The sequence below is a fragment of the Cervus canadensis genome, chromosome X (assembly GCF_019320065.1).
Source record: "Cervus canadensis isolate Bull #8, Minnesota chromosome X, ASM1932006v1, whole genome shotgun sequence".
In the NCBI taxonomy this organism is placed as follows: domain Eukaryota; kingdom Metazoa; phylum Chordata; class Mammalia; order Artiodactyla; family Cervidae; genus Cervus; species Cervus canadensis.
In genome coordinates this window covers 22,664,899-22,690,724 of record NC_057419.1, presented here as the reverse complement: position 1 = coordinate 22,690,724, position 25,826 = coordinate 22,664,899, and the positions used below count along the sequence as shown (strand labels likewise).

The 25,826-nt window shown below is 38.5% G+C and overlaps 1 protein-coding gene across 1 annotated transcript in view; it reads left to right on the top strand.

Annotated features, from left to right (window-relative positions):
- The window catches only part of MAP3K15 (mitogen-activated protein kinase kinase kinase 15), a 137,494-nt gene that overhangs the window by 28,231 nt on the left and 83,437 nt on the right, over positions 1 to 25,826 (top strand). Inside the window, exons 2-4 of the mRNA XM_043459288.1 lie at positions 1,040 to 1,179; positions 3,595 to 3,618; positions 23,050 to 23,243. Of these exons, the coding sequence (XP_043315223.1) occupies positions 1,040 to 1,179; positions 3,595 to 3,618; positions 23,050 to 23,243 (358 nt within the window). The remainder of the gene's footprint in view (positions 1 to 1,039; positions 1,180 to 3,594; positions 3,619 to 23,049; positions 23,244 to 25,826) is intronic.

Here is a 25,826-nt window from a genome sequence, read left to right as displayed (position 1 = left end):
AGCTCTTGATGCTGTCTGGAAAATGACTAGGTTTGAAATGGTGACGAATGCTGGTAGGCAAATTTTACTCTTTTTTTAAATATTTAAATTTATTTTTTAATTGAAGGATAATTGCTTTACAAAATTGTGTTGATTTCTGCCAAATAGTTTACTCTTTACTGATGTGCTGTGTTGCTCCTCTGTTTTGACTGAAGTCTCTCTAGTTCACAACTCGAGGGGCATGTGATCTGTGTTGTCCAGTTGATGATAACATGGGAACTGGAAGCATGGTGCAGGAATGGTCATTACAACAGTTGGAAATAGGAAAAGAAACATTGAATAAAATGTCTATAGACAGGGTGGATAGTGAGATTGCCATCTAGTTATCATAGATGCTAAAGTGAAAATGTGTAAACTTAAAGCTAGACATATAGTTTGGTTGTTTTACACCAAAATACAGCAAGTCACAGAATACATATGGTGTAATACTACTTATATAAAGTTCAAAAACATGCAAAAATTAAACAATATACTGTTTAGGAATTCATAACTATAATAATATATAGTATGCATATACAGGTATGTGCAGAGAACTGAAAAGTACAACAGTCAGGATAGAGACTTTCTCCAGGCAGGAGGGAGAGATGTGATTAGGGGAGGCACATGGAGCTCTGACAGTACAGATAACGCTTTGTGTCTTGGGCTGCATGCCGGTTGCATGGTTTTTCATTTCATTATGCTTAATACTTTGCACATAAGCTAAATATATTCTTTGAATATGATAAATTTCCAATAGAAATAACATTTAAAATAAATTCACCAGCAGTTTTTAAGTGATACTATATTTTCCACACTTTGAATAAGGAAGAGAGTTTCAGTTTTGGGTGTTTATTCCTGTTGCTTTTCCTCCACAGTTTGTGGTGGTAATTTTAATCAAGTCATTACTTATTTTGGACTAATGGTAGAATACAGATTGCAGCAGCTCACCATTGGTGATCATCAGGAAGTAGAAAGTAGATCACCTCTCTCTCCGCCAACCTTGTCTCCTTGTTCATTGCAGATGTTGCTGTGGTGGACATGAGCGATATCTCCAGACAGCCTTCACTCTTCTACCATCTTGGAGTCCGTGAAAGCTTCGATATGGCCAATAACGTGATCCTGTACCACGACACCGATGCTGACACTGCTCTTTCTTTGAAGGTAAAGTGTATTGTTCACCTTCTCCTAAATACTTCGTTTGGGGAAAGCAGTACTGTGAATACTGTATGCTCAGTTGAAATGAACATGCAGCAGAAGAGGTTGGAGAAAAACAATAAAGATTTGCTTGTGCAATTTCTTCCTCCCCACCCCAAATTCTAGCTCATGCAGGTGACTTCCTGGCTACTGTGTAAGCATATGTGCTATTGATGTGTGTTTGCAGGCAACTTGAGTGTGTCTAAGCTCATTAGGAAATTGAAGGCAAAAACTCCTGATGGTTTCCATTGAAGCAAACACAGCCTTTGGAATCCTATATCGGGCAATTTGATCCAAACCTATACATTTTAAAAAATTTCAACTTGGACGGCAATAGGAAAATGTTTAACATTTACCAAAATGGGTAGGAACTTTTAGGATCACAGATGTAATCAGTGTTTAATCTGTTATTTTCTCCCCAGTTTAAAGCCAAGCAAAACTGAAAACTTGTGTGTTCATGGGTAACTCAGTAATTATTGAGAAGTTTTTTAATGTATTTTTGCAAATTTGATACAAACTTTTTAGAATAGCGGTACTTTTTTCCTAGAAAAATAAAAGTTCCTGTTTGTAAAATCTGAAGGTTGAATGTGAGTTATTACAAAATTTAGCTAATACTAATATTGTTTAGATGGTTAAGTAGCATTACCAACTCAATGGGCATGAATTTGAGCAAACTTCAGGAGATAGTGGAGGACGAAGGAGCCTGGTGGGCAATAGTCCATGGGATCACGAAAAGTTGGACATGACTTAGCAACTGAACAATAATATTGTTTAACATCTTAGCATCAGTCAGGAAATCCTGGTCTATGTTAAGTCATTTCAGGAATAAAAGATTAGTTTGTTTACAGCAGTGTTACTCAACCTTGACTGCACTTCAGAATCATTTGGGGAGTTAATAAATGTACCAGTACCTAGGCCACACCAAGACCAATTATGTCACAGTCTCTAGGGGATTTTTTTTAACCCCCAAAATGTGCAGCCAGGAGTGAGAACCAGTGGTTCAGCCTTAACCTTCACAGACATCATTTCTAAATGTCCAACTCCCTTAGCATTAAAAATCACTAGTATATAAATGACACAGTTTTGTGATGGCAAATTGGGCATTTTAGTTTGTGTTTCCTAATGTCCAATATTAACCAGATGTGTGTGGGTTCTGTAATAATTTGAAATTATTCCTAGTAGAAATACTACCTGTCTCAGATGTGTGACCTGTATGTATTATACATCACATACACCTGACACAGGTGTGTCCTCTGGCATCCTAGCACAGTACTGTATTTTAAGTCATTCGTGTAACAGTGGAAGAGGAAACTGTTTTGTTGTTATACTTTACATTGTAAAGTAGTTTCCCAAAAGGCTATAAACCAATCTAAATTACTGTAGGTATTTAGATTTCTTTACTGATTTTAACTAAAGTAGTTACACTTAGCAATATTTAGAATTAGAAAATGTGAAAGGGTGGATAATATTAAGCTGTATTTTGATGAAAAACATGACATGAAATCTGAGTGTATCATATTTTCCCCAATTCAATCCTTTTTTTCCTCTTTTGTGCCTTAGTGAACTCCTCTGGAAAGTCCCATGACCTAGATAAGTTTTAATTTTTAATGATACAGAAAAATACTTCCTAAAATGGAAATGAGTACTCATTGTATCTGACGGCAGAAGAAGTCATCTGCACTTGTCAGAAAATAGAAATCTCAGAACACATAAAACACATTTTACAGGACAGCTATTTAATTATGTTTTCTTTTGTCAGCAAATGGCTTGCAGCATATAAATGATACACAGTTGAGGGCTGCATAACCGTTATGCTAAGTTAACTGACTGAAACTATTGTCATTGAATTTGAGTGTGAAAATTCCTATAGTGAAAATATGTAAATAAAATATCTATAGTGTGGGGTCAGGAATTCTATCAGTAACACCTCTTCTGTCGGAAGGCTGACTGGGGGTGGGAGGGTGACCTGCAGCCTTCACATTGATGACACGAATGGTTCCAGACCCGAGGACACAGTGGGCCACCCATGCACTTTGTTGCTGTCCTGAGAAGGCAAGCGCAGGGCGTTCACAGCCCTGAACTTAATCTCAAAATATCTGGACAGAAGTATGGCCACTGCTACAGGAAAATCCTTATAACCATATATTTCTCCAGGAGTTCCAAAGCTAACAAATCATGGTAAATTTTCCTTAGAACGTAAATTTTACACTTCTTGGAGCTCCATTCTATTTGAAGCTTTTTACGGAAGGGGGGTGGGTGGGAGGTCTGAAATGAATAACTCTTGCTCTAAAGTGGGTTTCAGATGATGGCATGGGGACAAAGTGCTTATGGAAATTAACTGTTCTGGAAAAAAGCTACATTGATCCTATCTTTTCTTTACAGGATATGGTAACTCAAAAAAACACAGTAAGTATTGTATTTTCAGATTTTTAACTTTGTGAATGTAAACATGTAAAATGCTTGCCTGGGTTTATCTCTGGGCTTTCTATCCTGTTTCATTGATCTACATTTCTTTTTTTGTGTGTGCCTGTATCATACTGTCTTGATGACTGTAGCTTTGTATTATCATCTGAAGTCAGGGAGCCTGATTCCTTCAGCTAGATTTTTCTTTCTCAAGATTGTTTTGGCTGCTTGGAGTCTTTTTTGCTTCCATACAAATTGTAAAGTTTATTGTTCTAGTTCTGTGAAAAAATACCGTTTGTAGTTTAATAGGGATTGCACTGAATCTATAGATTGCTTTGGATAGTATAGTCATTTTCACAATATTGGTTTTTCCAATTCAAGAACATGGTGTCTCTCTCCATCTGTTTGTGTCATCTTTGATTTCTTTCATCAGTGTCTTATAGTTTTTGGAGTACAGATCTTTTATCTTCTTAGGTAGATTTTTCCTAGGTGTTTTCTTCTTTTTATTGTGATACTAAGTGGGATAGTTTCCTTAATCTGTCTTTCTGATCTTTTGTTGTTAGTTGTATAGGAATGCAAGAGATTTCTGTATATTAATTTTGTATTCTGCAACAATACCAGATTCATTGATGAGCTCTAGTAGTTTTCTGGTAGCATCTTTAGGGTTTTCTATATACAGTATTATGTCATCTGCAAACAGTAACAGTTTTACTTCTTTTCCAATTGAATTCCTTTTATTTCTCTTTCTTTGTGGATTGCTGTGGCTAGGATTGTACCTATTGGCTGTATTTCTCAGGGGGACAGCTGGAACCCCCTACCCCTCAAGCTGCCAACTGGCTCATCCCCACTCAGCCTCCCAGCTCTGTCTCTGAATAACTTTGGTCAGTCATTCCATCCCTGAACCCAATCCTCAGTGCCCTCATGGGTAAAATGAAAAGGTTGAACTCAGTCATTTCATTCATAGATAACTTTCAACTCATTGTCTGTGTCCCATATTTGTTGTACAAGTGAAAAGACAGAACTTGGATTTAATACACAGAACATCAAGGAAACAGTTATTCCTTAAAGCAAGAATTACATTAAGGCCAGATACAAGGAACACAACTCTTCTGCATCTTGACCATTGGTTGTGTCAGAGACTAGAAATCTTTTTGTTCTTCAGGAGACTTAGCAATATTCTGTTACCATTCTACTATATATTCTCCCTTTTGGTATATTCTCCCTTGTCTATAAACACCTAGGAATTCCTTCACATTCTTGGTAATTCTAATTAGACCATAGCATCATTCTCCCTAGGTTTTTGTTTGTTTTGCTGGTTTTTTAGGAATAAACTGATAGTGAAGGATTTGGCAACAACTGTCTCTGCTATGTTTGACATTACTTTAGAATTTGGTGCCCAGTCCTGGTTGTCATGCTTGATGGGGTGTGAAATTTTAGAGCATTCAGGAGAGCAAAATAAAGGACCAGAGGTGACTGGAAGGGTTGAAAATAGCACCTAAAAGGAAAAGTTGAAGGGAAGCAAACCTCAAGAGGTATGGTTCATGGTCTTTTTCAAAGGTTACCCCTTTTCACAAAGCTGGGAGGCAGTTATTTGTACTCCAAATGGCATGGAACTAGGGCAAATGGAAAAAAGGTTGGGATCAGCAGAATGGACATCTTACAGTAATGGTGATTAAACACTGAAATAGAATGTCAAAGTAAATCAGCTGATTTTTATGAAGAGTTTGTTCACTGGTCCCTTCCATATGGATGGGGGTAATGCTGCCTGAAAGCAGAGGTATGGTTTGTATGACACCAGAGGTTTGCAGAGAGAATCTGATGACACTGTGGGACTGTGATAACTGGACAGCTTTTAACAGAGAGAGATACAACATAGTTGTGGTTGGTGAATTGTAAAGTCCTGTGAGTCAGGTACAGATTAAATGCCACACAGTGAACAATGGAGCTGGGTGCTTGAAGTGGTTTATGAATGTATGAAAACCAAGATGCTTTGAGATCTTTGTCTTCAGGGAGTATTTCATGTTTTTAGAATTGTGCCTGATGATGTATGGGACTCGGCTTCACATGGTAGAGGGATGGTGTATTAGTAAGGGTTCTCTAGAGAAACAGAACTGATAGGAGATAGAGACATCTATTATGAGGGTACCTGGGAAAGCCAGTCGTGTAATTCAGTTTAAGTCCAAAGGCCTGGGCAGCCAATGGGGGTAGAGCAGAGAAGATGATATGAGTGTCCCAGATCAAGCAGTTTGGCAGGCAAAATAGGCTGAATTCCTCCTCCTTCTGCCTTTTGTCCTGGTTAGGCCTCAGCAGATTGGAGAATGCCCACCCACAGCGGGGAGGACAGTCTACTTGACTGAGTCCACTGACCCAAATGCTAAGCACATTCAGAGACACCCTCCCAGACATGTGCAAAAATAATGTTTAATCTGAACACCATGTGGCTGGTCCAGTTGACACATAAAATTAGCCATCGCAGATAGCTTCCATTTGCTCCTGTTTCTGGGAGCAGTTGCTTTGCAGGAATGCAAAGGATGGGAAGCCAGTCTGTAGGCTTCAGTCTGGACCAGACCTGCAGCCCTTCTGGGCTCTTCTGGTCTTTGGAAACATCACCTTTCATGCTCACCTCTTTTTCAGATGATGCTCATAGTCTTGTCTTCCAGGTTTGTTTTCTTAACTCTTTATTTAGGTATAATTGACATATTGTAAAAATTTACCTGTGTGCACAACATCCAATGGCTTTTAAGAGTTGTGCAGCCATCGCCACAATACAGTTTTAGAGCGTTTCCATCACCCTGCAATATACTTATTTTCAGACAACCCTAATTCCTATCCCAGCCCCAAGCAACCACTAATTTGCTTTATGTGTTACGGATTCACCTTTTTAGGACTTTTCATAGAAATGGAAGGATATGTGGTCTTTTGTATCTAGTTTCTTTTACTTGGCATGATATTTGTGAGGTTCATCCATGATGTAGCATGTATCAGTGGTTCCTTTTTATTGCTGAAAAGTATTTATTGTATGTCCACATATTTATAGCAATACATTCTTCAGTTGATGGACTTTTGGATTGTCTCCACTTTTTAGTTATTTTTCATAATGTTGTTATAAACATTCTGGTGTTTGTGTTGGAAATAGGTCTTCGTTCCTCTTGGGTAGATACCTGGGAATGGAATTGCTGGATCATATAGTAAATATATGTTTAAGTTTGTAAGAAATTATCAAAATAATGTCCAGAGTGGCTGTACCATTTTACTTTTCCTTCACCAATGAGAGATCTAGCTTCTTCACATCTTCATCAATACTTGGTATTGTCTGTCTTCTTATTATATCCATTTTAGTATGAAGTGGTATCTCATTGTGGTTTTGTATTTCCCTAGTGAGTCATGATGTTGAGCATCTTCTCATGTGCTTATTAGCCATTCATAGTCTTTTTTTGGTGAAATTCTTTCAAATTTCTTTCAAGAATTTCTTTCAAAAATGCTTTCAAATCTTTTGCTTATTTTTAGTTGGATTTTTTGTCTTATTATGGAGCTGTTAGAGTTCTTTGTGATTCTGGAAGCAAGGCCCTTTTCAGAGACTTCATCAATTACTTATTTTATGCCTCATTTATCAGAGAACGCTTAGCCTGACCCAAGGTCACAAAGAATTACTTCTATGTTTCCTTTTAAAATTTATAGTTTTGGCTCTTACATTTATTCCTCTGACCCATTTGACTTAATTTTGTGTCTGGTGTGAGGTCGGGTCCAACTTCTTTCTTTTACATGTGGCTATCCAGTTGTCCTGGTACCATTTCTTAAAAAGATGATTCCTTCCCCATTATATTTTCTTGGCACCTTTGTCAGAATCAACTGACTGTAAATTTAAGGGTTTGTTTCCAGACTTGAAATTATGTTCCATTGACCTGTATGTTTACCCTTATGTCAGTTCCATGCTGTTTTGACTAGTGTAACTTTATAGTACTTTTTAAAATCAGGAAATCTGTCTTTGTTCTTCTTTTTCAACACTGTTTTGGCCATTTGAGGTCATTTGCAATTCCATGTGAATTTGAGAATCAACTTTTTCATTTCTACAAAAAAGACCATTGAAATTTTGATAGTGGTTGCATTGTATCTGTTTATCACTTAGGTGGTATTGATATATTAATAATATTGTTTTCCAATGCAAAAACACAGGATGTCTTTCTGTTTATTGAGGTCCCCTTTAATTTCTCTCAGCAGTGTTTTATAGCTTTCTGTGTACAAGTCTTTTTCCCTTCTCAGTTAAATTTATTCCTAGATATTTTCTTCTTCTGAATATTCTTGTAAAGGAAATTTTCTTAATTTCCTTTGCAAGGTTTATTTTTAAAGATACTTTTCATAGAAATCTTTAACACATCATGTTTTGCTCCATAATTCAATATTTGAGTTAAAATGTAATTCAGTTTTTGATCGGAATTCCATAAAAATGACTTCATATATTATTTTTATCCATTTTTATTCTTAGAGGCTATTTTCTGCTGCTTAGTGATAACAAAGATAGCCCCTGTCAGCATTTTGTCACTTCAGAAGACTTGTTTATATGATGAGAGATCAAAAACAAGAGTGAAATTATAGCCTTTATGTAAACAAGAGTGAAAGTATAGCCAACCCCAAGACTCCTTTATCTATTAAACCTTGGAACTTCCTGGTAGTTTGTTATTGTTGTACATAGTCCACAGGTATTCTTTAATTTTCCTTTGTAAAAATAATTATACCTTCAAAGATACATTATATTTTGTAGGTTGATTCTCCCCAGAAAGTAAACTGTGAGACTGAGTTCAGTGAACAGGAAATTTATTAAGGAGTGCCCTTGGGATCACCTGTGAGGGAGAGGAGAGCAGGAAGCAGGATTGGGCAGAAAGAGAAATCCCGCTGGGATGCAGGCCCAGTGGAAGCCTTTCCTGACCTCCCTGAGGAGCTGGAGTTTCCAAGTAGTTCTGAGTTGTGACGAGGTGGCCAGGCCTTTATACTCCTACATCCATCCCTCTCTGGAAGGAGAATGAATACTGGGTGAGGTGCTCTCTGCACCTGAGGCAGTTCCAGAAGTGGTTGGCAGCAGGGGGGAGAGCTGCATTGTTCTCAGTAGCTAGGACAATACATCTTTCCTTGAAAGTGCACCTGAGTGTCCACTGCATTGTAATCATTTCATTTGAGAAATATATGAATCATATGTACCCTAAGACTAAGGCATGTACCTCGAAGGCAGAGATGCACAGAAATGATGTTTTCTTTTGAATCAGTGGGTGATTATTCAGAACCTGTACATAGGTTCCTCACCAGAGAGGAAACATGGGGACATAAACCTTCCTTGACCCCCAGGAAAATGACCGGGAGAAGATGAAGTGTTCCACCCAGTACATGGAGAAGAGATAGTTCAAAGTAAACTGGACCTTACTTTCATTTGTCATGTCTTAAAGCCAGAGTTGAGCGCTGGTCCTTTAAAAGCAGAGTTAAATTTCCAAGCTAGGATCATGTTATTAAAAAACTAATCTGGTTCTTGATCTCTGGATTTTTTTTTTTTTTCTGGAAATCCAGTGAGATTTAAAAGACACTCATTGTTCCCATCAAAATAGTTATCTCTGTGATGGCAATAAATCAGAAATTCTTTGAGAAACAGACATTGGTAGTATTGTGGTACTGCAAATCTAGCACCTGGCTTGCAAGCTCACTGAGGCCTCAAGTTTTCAGTAACAGAATTTCTCCTGGTCTTTCTCTCTTGCCTTCCTCATTCCTTCAGTTTGCTTTGATTTGGGATCCAAGATTATCAAGGATGATGTAGATTGCGTAGGGACACTTTGGTAAAAGGCAATTAAATTTCTATTCTCCTTTCTGCATCCTTTGGGTTTCCTGAGTTCAGAGTCAGAATTTCTACCGTTTTTATTAGTGAAGACTCAATTTCAAATAAGAAGGCTAATTCTCATAGTAGATGGAGAGGGAGAATTTTATTCACTGAACGTGATTTATGTAAAAAAAACTCTGCCATTTGAATATTTATTTCATTTGTGTAGCTATTTTGTATTTCTACCTCATATTAAATTCTCCCTTCAAGTCTTTTTGTCTTTTTTTCCCCTCCATGCCTGTGGTTGTGTTCTCTTTTAAATTGAAGTACTCTGGAGAAAATAAAATAAATTGCAGAACTCTGGAGGTGGAACCATAAAACTTTTCTCTTTATCTCTTGAATATGACAGGAGTAGTGTCACATTTCACAGGGCGAATGTCAGAACCAAAATAGAAATATTTAGTTCTGCCTACCAACTGAATAAGTCTTCAGTGTGCCGTTTGTTGTTGTTGAATCATTCAGTCGTATCCGACTCTTTGTGAGTTGGACTGCAACATGCCAGTGTCCCTTGACACCCATTTATTTTCTTTAAGATGTAATTCACATACCATAAACTACACCATTCACCCATCTGCTGGTGTTGGGCATTTGGTTTTGTATATCATGTCTGTCTTGATATAAGAGTGTTTCAGGATTGAGCATGATTGGCAGTTAGTGGCAGATGCCTACAGGAAAGGAGAGGGAGGACATGAAATTCTCCTGGCTCTGTGGTCATCTGTGGGCCAGTCGGTTAACCTTGCTGGAAATCAGTTTCCTTCCATATAAAATGAGATGATTATTAATAAAGTGATCACTGCCGTTTGTGCCAGCTCTGAAATAATTCTCTGACTTTATGATAGCTATTCTGTTATTTGAACAAAGCAGATGGACTGTTGGAATAGCTCAGTTGGCGCTACATGGCATGTTTCCAGCAGGGATGTCTTCATTCACCTTTCAGTGGCACAGTCGTCCGATTATCCAATCGAAATTGTTACTCAGCTTCTGTATTTTCCTCTTATTACCAGATAAATATAGAAAGCTAGCAATGTACATAGAATGCTATTTGCGTTGATCTTAAAAAAACTGCATTTCCCTGATATGCGTGCATGCTGATTTTAAAAATCCTCCTTTAACTGACTTAAATTATACAAAGAGTTATTTAAAAAAACTAGACAAAGGATTATACCTTGTTATTTTTTAGAGCGATGCTTGATTTATTTTCTTCCTTAACAAGTTGACTTTGTCACACATATGGTTATGTTAAATAATTTTTAATTGTCTTAAGTTTGCTCAATTTCTCCCTAAATATTCTTGGGAACAATTCTCTGTGCTTTTTAAATTCCAGTTTTCATCAAGGGTTTGCAGCCCTTTTCTGGAGTTAAGCTCCAGAGTGCCATGTTTTCCCAGCAATCAAGATATGCATTCTCCCGTAAGTGCTTGGAAATCAGCTTATCATGGGTAGTATTAAACCTCCTTCCATTTGCCTTAGATTTTTCCCTCTTCTTTTGACTAAACATTTATTTAATCATTTAATCATTATTTAATCATTATTTTAGAAATGTCCCCTGGAAGATCAAGCTGAAAATCTCATGTTGAAGTTGGTTGGGATAAATTCTTACACATTTTTTTGCCTCAAAGAATTAGTTTCTAAAAAAAAACAAAAACTTGTACTATTACTGAACAACTTTGTGACCTGCTGTTATTCAGTTGCTAAGTTGTGTCCAACTCTTTGCAACCCCATGGACTGCAGCCCACCAGGCTTCTCTGTCCTCCACTATCTCCTGAAGTTTGCACAAACTCAGAGTCAGTCATGCTATCTAACCATCTCATCCTCTGCCGTCCCCTTCTCCTTTTACCTTCAATCTTTCCCAACACGGGTCTTTTCCAATGAGTTGGCTGTTCACATTGGGTGGCCAAAGTATTGAGTTTTAGCATCAATCCTTCCAGTAAATATTCATGGTTGATTTCTTTTAGGATTGACTTGTTTGATCTCCTTGCTGGCCATAAGACTCTCAAGAGCCTTCTCCAGCAACACAGTTAGAAAGAGCTGCTACTGGAAAGTCTGTCAGTTGTGTTTGACTCTGTGCAACACCATGGACTGTAGCCTGCCAGGCTCCTCAGTCCATGAAATTCTCCAGGCTGCCTGCCATAAATAAAAAATAAGTGCTAGTGTAGTGAGGCCCCTTTGCTTGTGTTTTTGTGCTGGCCTTCTTGCATAGGGCGCCCACAGAGGAGCCTGCTGGGGGACTTGTCCTAGGTGTCCTTGGGTAGTGGCCATGATTGGACCTGATGAACAGTAAGGTTGAGACTACAACATGCTCTGTTCTCCTGGCAGCAGTTTATGGATGGGACTCGCCTATTATCATGTAACTGTTCATACATGAAGCCCACTGAAGAAACTCTGATGTTTTAGGGCTGCAGGTAGTCTGTTCTATGTGCAACTTCTGCCTGGGGTCCAGAGCAGGGACTCTTAGATTTTGGGGTCCTGGGACTCCTTTGTCTGGAGGAACCTATGGACCCCTTCTCAGAATAAATCTTAAAATGTTTAAATAAATACAAGCTACTCCAAAGAGACCAATTATACTGAACTATATAAGTGGAGTTAGTGGTAAAGAACCTGCCTGCCAGAGCAGGAGACATAAGAGATGTGGGTTTGATCCCTGGGTTGGGAAGATCCCCTGGAGGAGGAAATGGCAACCCACTCCAGTATCCTTGCCTGGAGAATCCCATAGACAGAGGAGCCTGGTGGGCTACAGTCTATGAGGTTACAAAGAGTCAGACACAACTGGAGCGATTTAGCATGCATGCATGTAGTTATCTAAAATATTTTAAAGTGATATATTGTAGTCTATGTCCTCCTTTGCTAATGTCTCAAACAATAAGATTTGTCTCAAACAAGTCTAAAAACTGCCATAATTTTGGTGTAGTGATAAGTATAAAAGTTATTTTGAGATCTCCTCAGGAACTATAATGTGACATGAAAAATTCTGTGATTTGTATTAGTGACAAAGTCCCATGTCCTGCTGAAAACAAAACGTGTTGCCTACATTCCTAATCAAAGGCACTGTTATATTTCAATGAAAGGTGAATGATGAAAAAGTGAACTTTTTTTTCTCATTCACTTTCATAGACCCCCAAGAATTAACAGGCTCCAGGTTCAGAATTCCCAGCCTGGTCTAGTCTAGAACTGTCGAACATAGCTAATCTTTAATGGATGTCCACTATGTGCCATGACCATCTTTAAGCCTCTGTCACTTGATGAAGTTGACAGTATTATTGTCCTCATTTCAAACATGAGAAAACTGAGGTTTAGATGGACAAATATATTTTCCAAGGTCATCCATCTATTATGGGGTGGAGCTGAGATTCCATCTTTGGCCATCCAGATTCTCCATCATCTTGCTGTGCTTGAACTGGGATGATATTGACTTCGCGTTTCAATAATCGTGTTATTTCTTTGTTACCTAACTTAGCAAATGTGGGGGGAAAAACCCACTACCCAGCTCTCCTGAGACAATGATGAAATTGAAATGTCTTTGTATATACTACTGGTGGGAGTATAAATTGCTCCATCCTTTTTGACAGCAACTTGGCCACACATATGGAGAACCTTAAACTCACTCTAATAATCTCACTCCTGGGAAGCTATTCTCAGGAAAAGACCAGAGTGGAAAGATGCCATATGCAAGGGTGTTCATCTCAGTGTATAGTAAGAAAAAATTCCAAACAAAGTTATATAATAAATGAGAATGATGAAGTAGGAAGTATACACTCTCTATATAGTCACCAGATGGTGTATTAGATAGGCATTAAAAATTATGGCATTTGAGACTATATATCCACACTTTTGTAATGAGAGCTTTTATTTTATTAAAATATTTATTTATTTGGCCATACTGGGTCTTAGTTGTAGCATGTAGATCTAGTTCCCTGACCAGGGATAAAACCCAGGCCCCCTGCATTGGGAGCTTGGAGTCTTAGCCACTGGACCACCAGAGAAATACCTGTAATGAGATCTTTTTTTAAAAAAAAAAAAGTATTATTTAACCTAGTGATGCTATGGGATGAACTGTTCATTATGGTGATGTTTGTAGATGGTCGTAGTTCTACTGATTCCTCACCCCACCCTCATAGTGTTAGAGACCAGTGGCTTTTACTCTGCTCTCTGACCTCACTTACTATATCAGAATCATCATTTTGGAAATGCTTGAAGAGTGTTTGGAATACGGGCTTACATGTTAATGTGCCTAGCATACTGGTTCTAATGCCTCTTTATGTAGGAAACTAAGCTGTCTTTGTTAAATTTGTTTTAATGAGTTGGATTCTTGAGATGTTTCTGTTTATAAATGTAACAATTATAAATATCCCAGCCTGGTTTGCTATTGAACATGTGTTATGCTAATCAATGTTTTTCTTTTTAATTTGTGGTCTCCCCACCAACAAAAGTCTTCAAGTCATCACTTGAAGATGTTTGGGCCTATTCTTTGTAAGAACAAAAGTACTGCACTCAAGAGCCTGCGCTTTCATTTGGAAGTTCATGAAGTGCTTTTTAAAATGTAGTCATTAGTCCCAATTTCTTTAAGTTTTATACACTTTTATGGAAGATTTTCTCAAAAGAAGTAGTTTTACTTTCCCAAGACTCCAGATTTCTGCTGTCTGCTCAGTCTTGTTCATTAAACTCACCCAGTTGTTTTCAGAATTCATGCATCCCCCTTCTTTCTCCTTATTTTCTCAAACTGAGGCTAAATGTTTGCTCAGAGGATCAGGATCCGCTGCAGCTGTGGGCAAGCCTTCACCAGCCTCTCTTGCAACTGTTCTGCTCACTTGAGCCATAACCTGTGACAGCACAAAGCATAGATTTATCAATGTCTCATTTTTTCACACATCATTATTGAGGATTTGAGCAGGACTGGGGCAAAGTTAACTTGTGTGCTTTCTGGGAAGAATAGATTTGCTTAAGGAAGACTGTCAACAAGATTTCAGCACAAATATTTGTTTTGGAAATATTTTTAAAACCTCTAACAATTCTATCCAAATAGGTTGGACTCCTGCCCCTTCAATTTACCTACCTCTTATAGAGACTGGGGATTATTTAGTTGTAATGTTTGTAAGTGTTTTTGTTAGAATTCTTACTCTGTATAATATCATCTTTTAACAAAGCTGAGAGAGGAAAGGAAAATAAGTATTTATAGAGTTACATTAACCTGTTTGTTTACCTTCCTAATTCCTTTCATTTGTTCTGTGGATTCAGGTTACCAAACGGTGCTATTTCCTTATTCAAGTACAGCCTTGTTTCTACCTACATCTTTTGTACTGTTAGTGCCAAATATGTTACATATATATGAATACATGTTATAGGCTCCAACATGTGATTATATACATAATTTTGTGCCATTGTCTTTTAAACCAGTTAAGACAAGAAAAGAAATGAGCAATTATACTGTTTCTTACAGTTACCTATATAACTAACTTTATTGCATATTTTTTCTTTTTTTTGTTGTTTTTAATCTCTTTATTTTTTTTCCATTTATTTTTATTATTTGGAGGCTAATAACTTTAGAATATTGTAGTGGTTTTTGCCATACATTGACATGAATCAGCCATGGATTTTATTTGGCTGCGCCAGGTCTTAGTCGCAGTAAACAGGATCTTCAATTTTCATTGTGGTATGTGGGATCTTTAGTTGCAACATGTGAACTCTCAGTTGCAGTATGTGGGATCTAGTTCTCTGACCAGGAACCCTGGTCTCCTGCATTGGGGGGCGCAGAGTCTTAGCCACTGGACCTCCAGGGAAATCCCCATACTTTGTTTTTATTGTGTGAATTAAAATTGCTGTCTGGTATCACTTGCTTTCAGCCTGAAGAACTTCCTTTAGTATTTTTTTTTTAAATGAAACGTGTCTTCTAGGAACAAACTATCTCAGTTTGTGTTTACTTAAAAATGTCCTTATTTTCTCCTTTTCTCCTCAGATTTCCTTTCAGATCCTTTGTTAAGGTGTTGAAATTTTCTCTAAAGATCTTGTGTACTTTAGGTAAAGTTAGATTCTCCTTCATTTATAAAAGATAGTTTTGCTAGATACAAGATTTTGGTTGACTTTCTTATCCTCATCTCTTTGAATATGTTGTTATACTGCCTTCTAACTTTCATTGCTTCTGATTAAAAAAGTCAGATGTTTATTTTATTGAGTTACCCTTGTACACAATAAGACACTTTTTTCTCTTGCTTTCAAGACTTTGTCTTTGACAGTTTTGACTACAGTGTATCTGAATGTGGCTGTCTTTGAGTTTATCCTGCTTGGAATTTAGCTTCTTGGGTGTATAGATTAGCTTAATCAAATTTTGAATTTTTCAGCAATTATTTCTTTTAGTGTAGTCCTGCTCCTTTCCTCTCCTCCCAGGACTCCTATTATGATCTGTTTTTGTTGGTATACTTGATGGTGTCCCACATTTCTTTGAGGTTCTGTTCATTTCCCTTCATTCTTTTTTCTCTCTGTTCTTCAGTTTGCATAATCTCTGTTGATTTGTCTACAAATTTGCTGATTCTTTCTTCCACTGTAATTTCCTGTTGAGCCCCTTCAGTGAATGTTTAATTTTGGTTATTATCCTTTTGGGACTTCCTTGGTGGCTCAGACAGTAAAGAATCTGCATACAATGCAGGAGACCCAGGTTCAATCCCTGGGTTGGGAAGATGCCCCTGGAGAAGGGAATGACTACCCATTCCAGTATTCTTGCCTGGAGAATTACATGGACAGAGGAGCCTGGCCAGCTGTAGTCCATGGTGTTGCCAAGAGTTGGACACGACTGAAAGACTAACACTATTTTCTTATTATATTTTTTAGCTTCAGGGGCTTCCCTGGTGGCTCAGACAGTAAAGAATCCACCTACAATGTGAGAGACCTGGATTCAGTCCCTGGGTTGGGAAGATCCTCTGAAGGAGGGCATGGCAACCCACTCCAGTATTCTTGCCTGCAAAATCCTCATGGACAGAGGTGCCTGGCAGGCTACAGTCTGTGGGGTTGCAAAGAGTTGGACATGACTGAGCAAATAAGCAGCACCAGAATTCCCCTTTACTTTTTTTTTTTTTTTTTTGGGTAATTCCTAACTCTTCACTGATATTCTGTATTTGATGATGCATTGTTTGTTAAGTATGGTTTCCTTTAGTTCTTTTAGCATATTTATAGTAGCAGTTTTCAAGTCTTTGTCTCCTGAGTCCAATACCTGGCAGTTACTCATTGCCTGCTGTTTTTCATATATATGGACCACACTGCCCTGTTTCTTTGCATTTTTTATATTTTTTGTGGTTGAAAACTGGATACTTCAGGTAATGTTGCAACTCTGGATACTGATTTCTCTCCCTCCTGCCTCTGCAATTTGTTCCTGTTTATTGGTTTATTTGTTGAGTGACTTCACTGGACTAGCTCACTGAGGTCTATTTCCTCCACAGTGTGCCGCCTCTGATGTCACTCCTCAGAAGGTGCAGCCTTGGGCATGCACACAGCTACCCTGTCATCCCCACCTGGGGATGGCAGTGATTATAGCTGGGCTCTCTTGGACTATACCTTTCTCTAATTTCACTATTAAGTTTTTCTTCTTGATTTTTTCTTTTTTTGGTTGCACTGGGTCTTTGTTGCTGCACACAGGCTTTCTCTAGTTGCAGTGAGCTTGGACTACTCGAACTTGCAGTGCACAGGCTTCTCATTGCAGTGGCTTCTCGTGTTGAAAAGCACAGGCTCTAGGCACACTGACTTCAGTAATTGCGACACTCGGGCTCAGAAGTTGTGGTGCATGGGCTTAATTGCTCCACAGTATGTAAAGTCTTGCCAGATCAGGGGTTGAACCCATGTCCCCTGCGTTGGCAGGCAGATTCTTAAACACTGGGCCACCAGGAGAGTCCCCTGGTGGGATTTAAGTTCCTGACTGGTCTTCCTCTATTGATACCACATCCAATTGTTAGCGTCCCCAAGTTGGTAGCTAATTGCTTTATTGTTTTTGCCAATAACCTGAGACATAAATCTTCCACAGTCTAATATCATTAACATTGGACTTCTTTGCAAATGTGTTTTTTTAAGGCTGTTCTTTAAGGTGTACTCTGACCACAGGAAGGCTTCCATAACTCTCTCTTCCCCTGTTTCTTTTTGTTAAACTTCTAGCTGATCTACCTTTCACCCATTGCTCTCATGGAAGTACCAGCCTCCTCTTAATTTCTTGCTACAAAAGTATTCATTGTCTTTGGCAGCTTCCATAGGTTTGAACTTCCCCATGCTATGTTCCACATAAAACCAGTCCCCTTGGGGAGAGCTGCAGAGCTCTGTGTTCTTACCTCATGCCTTGACCCTAGGCAGAGCTCTGCATCAGTGCTCCAGAGCAGGACAGGGGGATAGCAGCCTGCCTCTTTCAGAATGATACCCTGCTGTGAGTGGGCTGCTGGCCAGAGCTAGCAGCCCCTGATCTTCTCAGCTTGCCTCTCCTAACATGGAACCTCCGTCCAATGTGAGCTGGGACATAGATGATCAGGGCCCAATATTCTTGGCCTGATTCACCTAAGATGCCATACAAGCGGCAAGTGGGTGAGGGGATGGAGCCCTGGTTCTCTTAACCACGCTTACCTGGAATAGGGCTTTTACAACACAGGGCGGTGGTAAATGAGGATGCTGGTGGCCTAGCCTTCCTAGGGAGAAACTATCATCCTAGACTTGGGATTGGGGGTGGCAGGGGGCCGCATCTTCTTGACTGTACCCATCCAGAGTAGAACTGTCACTCTGGGCTGGAGGGTAGGGAAAGAGCAGCTTATAGCTCACATGCTGGAGCCTCATTGCTCTTATCAAGATTTAATTGTTGTTTCGAATAAAGATCTCTTGTCCATTTGCTGTTTGCTCTTAAGACATTTTATACAGACTTGAAATGGTTTTTTTCGAGAAAAATATTTGTTACCAGTTATGGTTGATTTTCTGGGAAGGGAATCTGAGGAGCTCCACATACCTCCAGTCTAGCCCTAACTTTTTGAAAATAACAAACTCCATTCCTTCAAGGATTTTTATTTTTTACCTTCTAGACTTCACTGATTCACACAGCTCTTTTATCCTTCGTAGTCTAAACTAGGAAATCTTTTACCATAAACTCAACCAACTTCAGGTAAAAGAACAAGCAGATTAATGTATAAATGAATGTATAATGGCATTTAATTTAATTAACTTTGGCACCATGACTTTATTGATATAGATGATGGAGAAATGTGTTTCTAACCTACCAAAAGCTTACTTTGTTGGGCACTTTGAATTGGTCTTTGAGAATTTGCAGATATTATCAGAGAGGGAAGGGTCTTTGTTCCTCTGGTGCAGGCCTTGCTCAATGATTGCTAGGAAGTAACCATGAGTCTTCCTTCTGTTCCCCATTTATCACCAACATACCCAAAATGTTGCCACCTGTCTTTATAACACACCAGCATTTGCAGTGAGAGGTGTTTAATTCCAGTATCTAGTATCCACAGTCTCCAGCTGCTGTTTTGTAGCAGGGTAAGTTCTTTCATAAAATCTGTTATCAGGAATCATGAAACATCAGGAAGGTTAGTGTTAGACAAGGGTTGGCCCACCGTTTGTTTTAGTATGACCTGTGAGCTCACAATGGCTTTAACACTTTTTGATAATTGATAAAAAATCAGAAGATGAAGAATATTTTGTTATTGTTGTTTAGTCACTAAGTTGTGTCCGACTGTTTGCAACCCTGTGGACTGTAGCCTGCCAGGCTGCTCTGTCCATGGGATTTCCCAGGCAAGAATACTGGAGTGCGTTGCCTTTTCCTTCTCCAGGTTGTCCTCCCAACCCAGGGATTGAACCAGCGTCTCCTGCATTGGCAGGCAGATTCTTTACCACAGAGCCACTGGGGAAGCCCAAAGAATATTCTAGGACATGTGAAAATATGAAATTCAGAGTTTTGCCCATAAATAGTTTCACTGGGCACAGCCATGCTCATGTGTCTACGTCTTGTCTGTGGCTGCTTTAACAGCAGAGTTGAGTACTTGGAGAGTAGAGATTATATGGCCCACAAGACCAAAAATATTTTTACAGAAAAAGTGTGCCGATGCAGTCTCAAGTATGATTGAATGGAGCAGCGCTAGTCATTTTTGCTTAACAAAGTATTTTAGGGCCTACAGACAGCTCAGCAGGGATATAGATGCCCTGGGAGGTACAAAAGAAGGAGAGAATTTCAGACAATTATTTGATTTTGAATTTAGATAGAAGAATACCACCTGTCCTTGTGTAAGCAAATCTTACTCAAAAGGAAAACTAAAATGTCTGTCACATATATGTTTGAAACCAGTTCCCCAATGTGGAGTTTTCCCAAGACTTCTGTTTGATCTGAAATTGTGGCATTCTGACCATTGTCTCTGGGGTGAGTGAATTCCTTTGTAATTTAGAAGGAGATGTATTGCTCGTTTGACTTCTCGTTCTTGCTGAAAGTATGCTTCCCAAGGTTGTGCATTTTGCCACATTATCCTGTCACTTCATGGCAAATAGATAGGGAAACAGTGACAGACATTATTTTTTGGGACTCCAAAATCACTGCAGATGGTGACTGCAACCATGAAATTAAAAGACACTTAACTCCTTGTAAGAAAAGCTATGACCAACCTAGACAGCATATTACAAAGCAGAGGCATTACTTGGCCAACAAAGGTCCATCTAGTCAAGGCTATGGTTTTTCCAGTAGTCATGTATGAATGTGAGAGTTGGACTATAAAGAAAGCTGAGCACCAAAGAATTGATGCTTTTGAACTATGGTGTTGGAGAAGACTCCTGAGAGCCCCTTGGACAGCAAGGAGATCCAACCAGTCCATCCTAAAGGAAATAAATCCTGAATATTCATTGAAATGACTGATGTTGAAGCTGAAACTCCAATACTTTGGCCACCTGATGTGAGGAACTGACTCATTTGAAAAGACCCTGATGCTGGGAAAGAGTGAAGGTGGGAGGAGAAGGGGATGAAAGAGGATGAGATGGTTGGATGGCATCACCGACTCAATGGATGTGAGTTTGAGTAAACTTCAGGAGTTGGTGATGGACAGGGAGGCCTGGCATGCTGCAGTCCATGGGGTCTCCAAGAGTTGGACACGACTGAGCAATTGAACTGATGCCAAATTTCCTAGATAACTCCCTTAGTTTAACAAATTAAAGGGAAAAAATCAGATGTATTATTGCTTGCATCAAATTCTTTAAAACTTAGTGAAGAGATAGGAATTAATAAGTCAGAAATTTTAACATAGTGGCTTTTTGTAACAGTACAGACCAAAAATAGACTGTAATAGTAGAATGTCCTTTACGAGCATATTGTAGTCCTCCAAATATTCTAAAAACTGAGCATGGGCTTGAAAAAGTGAAAAGTGAAAGTCTCTCAGTTGTGTCCAACTCTTTGCAACCCCATAAACTGTATAGTCCATGGAATTCTCCAGGCCAGAATACTGGAGTGGGTAGCCTTTCCCTTCTCCAGGGGATCTACCCAACCCAGGGATCAAACCTAGATCTCCCTCATTGCAGGCGGATTCTTTACCAGCTGAGCCACAAGGGAAGCCCAAGAATGCTGGAGTGGGTAGCCTATCCCTTCTCTGGGGTATCTTCCCGACCCAGGAATCAAACCGGGGTCTCCTGCATTCAGGCAGATTCTTTACCAACTGAGCTATCAGGGAGCCCAGGTATGGGCTGAATGCTGTTTAAAAGTAGTATTTCTTTTTCTATTTCATGTTCAGTGTTCCCATTTCATTTAGTTTATGTTTCCCAATTTCTGTGTCTCTTTTCTGTTTTTCTTTCTCAAGCCTTTATCAAGCATAGTAGAAAAACTTTTGTATACATATATGTATATATATGTGTATGTGTATATAGTATGTATGATATATATTTTAGAAATGTTATGAATTTTTGCCTAGCTAAAAAATTCACTCAAAACTTTGATATAGTTCCATGTATTTTGGCATCTGATATTACTGCTAAAAGACTAGAAAGTTCATTATCTTAGTGGTCTTTTTCACAAAAATTTGAAGCTCAAAGCTTCTAGTCCAGTTCTGAGAATATCAAGAAAATACTATGTTGTTTAAAAAAAAAAACGGAAAATGTGATAACAGTTTTATTAACTAAAGTACAAATTTTGTACAAATTTCATAATATTTTACGCCAGTGTTTGTTATTTATTTTCATACTTTATTCAAGATTCTGCTTTGTATTTACTTGCATTGAGCAGTTTCAGCTGCATGCAACAAATTCTGGTAAATCTCTTTTCATTTTTATTCTGTTACAAATATTTTCTAATTTTCCTTGTTAGGGCTTCTTAGATACAACCATCATTTAAAAGTGGACATTTAATTTTCAAATACATGGGTTTTTTAAAGTATCTTTGATATTAATTTTTCATTTTAATATTTCTCATTTAAACACTTTCTTCTCTGTAATCACCCTCTGTGTTTTTTCAGTCTTCTAAGTTTACTGAGGCTTTCGATGGCTAAGTCAAAGATCTCTCTTGGTAAATGTCACATTGGACTTGAAAATATGTGGGTTATTTTCAAATATCTTTTGATACTGATTTCTAACATAATTCCACAGTGATAAGAGAACCGACTCTGTATGATTTCAGTACCTTTAGACCATGAAATTTTTGCACCTGTTTTATGTCCCTGGATATGTTCCAGTGTCTCCTAGTTTATATATAATCTATGGGAACTTGAATAGAATTTGTATCCTACTGTGTGTGAAAATTGTATGAATCTTAATTATGTTGAATTGGTTCATGGCGCTTTCCTTCTACTTTTCTGTATATTCATTCTATTAATACTGGAGAGTTTGATAAGGAAACTCCAACTAAAAATTTATCTATTTAAAATAATTGTAATATATAGTAGAACTATATGTAACTTTGTTGTATATTTTCCAAGTCTCCTGTAAATGTGTTATCATACTTTCATAATTTAAAAACTGAAAGAGTAAAAAAAAAATAAAGGTAGTGTTTATGCTTTAAAAAATGGTTACAATTTGACTATGAATCATGATTATTCCATAGAAAAAGCATAGTTTTACTTGAGTATTATTTGACAATATAAAAATTTGTTTACAACAAATCTCTGGGACTAATCATATCTATTAATATCTGCTTCCTGCAAAACAGTTTCTACTCAACAAAGTTTATAAATAATTCACCTGTGGTTAAATTATCAAATAATAAGGCTTTTCCAGCCATGCCAAAAGAAAGAAATTAAACCTTTACATTTTGCTTCCTGGTTATCATTGGGCTGAAGTTCCCTGTGATTTGGAGGATATGTAATGAAATATAATTTCTGAGAATTAAAAACCTAAAATCTCTGCCAGTGAAATTCAGAGATGTATACTGCCCAGTTCAGCATTGAAAACCAAATTTTTGTTGTATTCCCATGTGTTAGAGCTTGTGAAATGGAGTGGTTTCCTGTTTGCGTCTGATAGATTCGTAGTCATATTGTGCAAGTAGTTGTTCATCGTCAAGCATATTCTCCTTTCCTGTCCCACCAAGGTTCCACCTGCCCAAATCCACAGCTGTGCTTCTGCATTGCTTATTTTGTGAAACATTTTTGTTTCTTTTTTCCAGGCATCCAGTGGAAATTATTATTTCATCCCATACATCGTGACACCATGCGCTGATTATTTTTGCTGTGAGAGTGATGCCCAGCGGCGTGCCTCGGAGTACATGCAGCCCAACTGGGACACCCTCCTGGGTCCACTGTGTGTGCCTCTGGTGGACAGGTTTACTAGCCTCCTCAAGGACATCCATGTGACCTCATGGTAATTCCCATCAACTGTCCTCAATCTTGGGAGCTTGGCCAAAATTTTCCCTTCATGTCCATGGAGGTGATGTACCTTCAAGAGACCATAGTGCCCAGAGAGTGGGGAATTCCAACCAGTCATTTTAAAGTCATCCTGGAATCCAGGGTTCCACACTGGCTCACTGCATTGGGCTGTTGAGGTGTAGCTGAAAGAGAATGAAACTGGAGTTGAGGTCAGGGTTCAGTTTGTGTTTGGTTCCAGCTCCTTATGCAACCTTGACAAATAACTTTTCTGTAGTTGTTTTGTCATCTAGAAGATAAGGAACTTAAATCATTGATTTTCTTTAATGCTCTTTCAACTCTGACATTCTGTGTTCTAAGATCATTTCTGAAGGTGAGTTCCTGCCCACTGCCAATCAGCTGTTGAAGTTGTTAAAATGTGTCAGCAAGGCTATTCCAAACATTAGCCCCTATGCTGTACAGGTCAGGGTATTGAGTCAAGCTGAAGCCATCCTGACCACAGTGTGCCCTGGGACGTGTTCTTGGTAGATTTATGTCGGAGAAGGCGTGGAGCAGTGATTCAAGAGCTGACAGGTTTGGGTTTGAATCCTGGCTCAGGCGGTCCTTCACTGTGTAGCCTTGGAACAGTCAGCTCACCTCTTGGAGCCTCAGTGCTCAAGAAACCAGCCCTTGAAATATCCCTGTTTTGAAACTTGAAGGCAGAAAAGTTATTCCACTTAAAGAAAGAATTCAGATTTTCTTTGCCTGTAGCCAATTTAAAGGATTTACTCCTGAAAGTTAAGTCTCAAGGAGAAGGATTTGTCTTTCCAAAACAAATGAAAATCCAAAGCGCTGGCAGAACTGACTTGAAGTATAAGGGCCACACGTCCCTCTGGCTTGCGCTGTGGCCCCCCAAACTGTGGGGCTGGTGGGAGGTGCATGCTTGTTCAGTCTGTTCTCCTTTTCTATCCTGTCACCTCTTCTCTGGACACACAGTTTCTGCTACAGGTTGTAAAGGGAAAAGAAGACTGGCAACTCAGGCATATGTGACCACATGCCAATCTAGAAAGTAAACGGGGCACCTTTTGCAGCACATCCCTCAAAAACCTCATTCGGCCCCAGCTTGCTAACTGTTGTCTTAACTGCACAGTGAATATTCTAGTGAGGTTCAGGGAGAAAAGTCTCCCAGTATCATTTTTTTTCAGGTCTGACAAGGAAGTAGGCTAGCTTGAGTCTGCCAGGTGAGCAAGGTGTCTGCAAGAAGTGGCCTCAGGTTTGTTTCTCATTCATTTCATGTATGTTTCAGTAGGAAGACAAGTCTTTCAATTTGGTTTAATTTCAAAGAACTTGAAATACCTGTTGGTTGATTCCACCCCTTGAACTCCCAGATACCTGGCAAGGGTTAGTGAGAGGATAAATGATGCTAATGGTTGAAAACATCTGTAAGAGGGATGGCAGATAAATTTTCAGCTCAAGTGCCAACTTGCATAGGTTGATGAAGGCCACCCAGAGCCCTGTGCAGAAAAGGGGTTTGAAGCCATTTCCAAGTTCACACTGATTAGCAGTATCTTTCCTGGTTACCAGAGGCAGAAATGGCTGCATGTTTATTACATACATGGTGTCTCCAAGCCATACTTAATTCAGTGTTTTGTTTATTTACTTACAGGTTACTGTTCTTATTAGGTTTCTTAGTTTATTGAAGATATTTTTCAGAGCTCCCCTTGAAAACAAGACTAAAGTGGACATTTTCACTTGACAGGCAAAACTACTAATACTTTAATAGCTTTTGATGCCTTTATAGTCCAGCAAATGGACAATGGCTATCACTCAACTTAATTATTCACTTGATTAATCATAGAATTTTAAACATTAGTAGAATCTACTAATTTGCTCATCATCAAGGTAATAAGAGACAAGGAAATAAAAATTAAAGCAGTGCACTGATACTTTTATATCAGAGCACACTGATACTTTTATATCAGAGCACTTTCACTTTACTTAAGTGAAAGTAATTTCACTTAATTACTGAAATGTTGAGATTTATTATAAGCATTGGACCAGGCAGTGTACTGTAAACACTTTTTTGGACAGAGTTTTGTAACAATTAAAATCAACATTGGTTATTCTTTGGTATTGTTTCTCATCCTCTGAAGACTATTACTTGTTAAACTTGCTCTTTTTAATAACCTAATTTTACTGTCTACAGTTAAATCATTTCAGCTACGTAATGGGTTGATAGTATTACAACTTGATCATGCCCAGTTTCCATAGAAAAAAAATTTCTTGGAAAGTAGACAACATATTTAAATTCATCTATTTTAAACCAAGTACCGAATACTAGCATTGGTTCTTGGAGACATGATGAGACATTCTAGTGTGAATTTAAACTGCTTTAAATGTTGTAATACCTCCCTGTTATTATCTGGATGCCCACATAAAGGAAGTTCTATGTCTTCCATTAGGAAAGCATTCTGGCTGTCAAAAATGACACAGAGAATAGGGGGTGAAAGGCAGAGGTGGTCTGCAGGTATCCAGGCATGGCTTCTTGTATTGCTCATGGACACATCCAGATTTTGTTTCTCGACCAAGTGTAAAAAGCTTT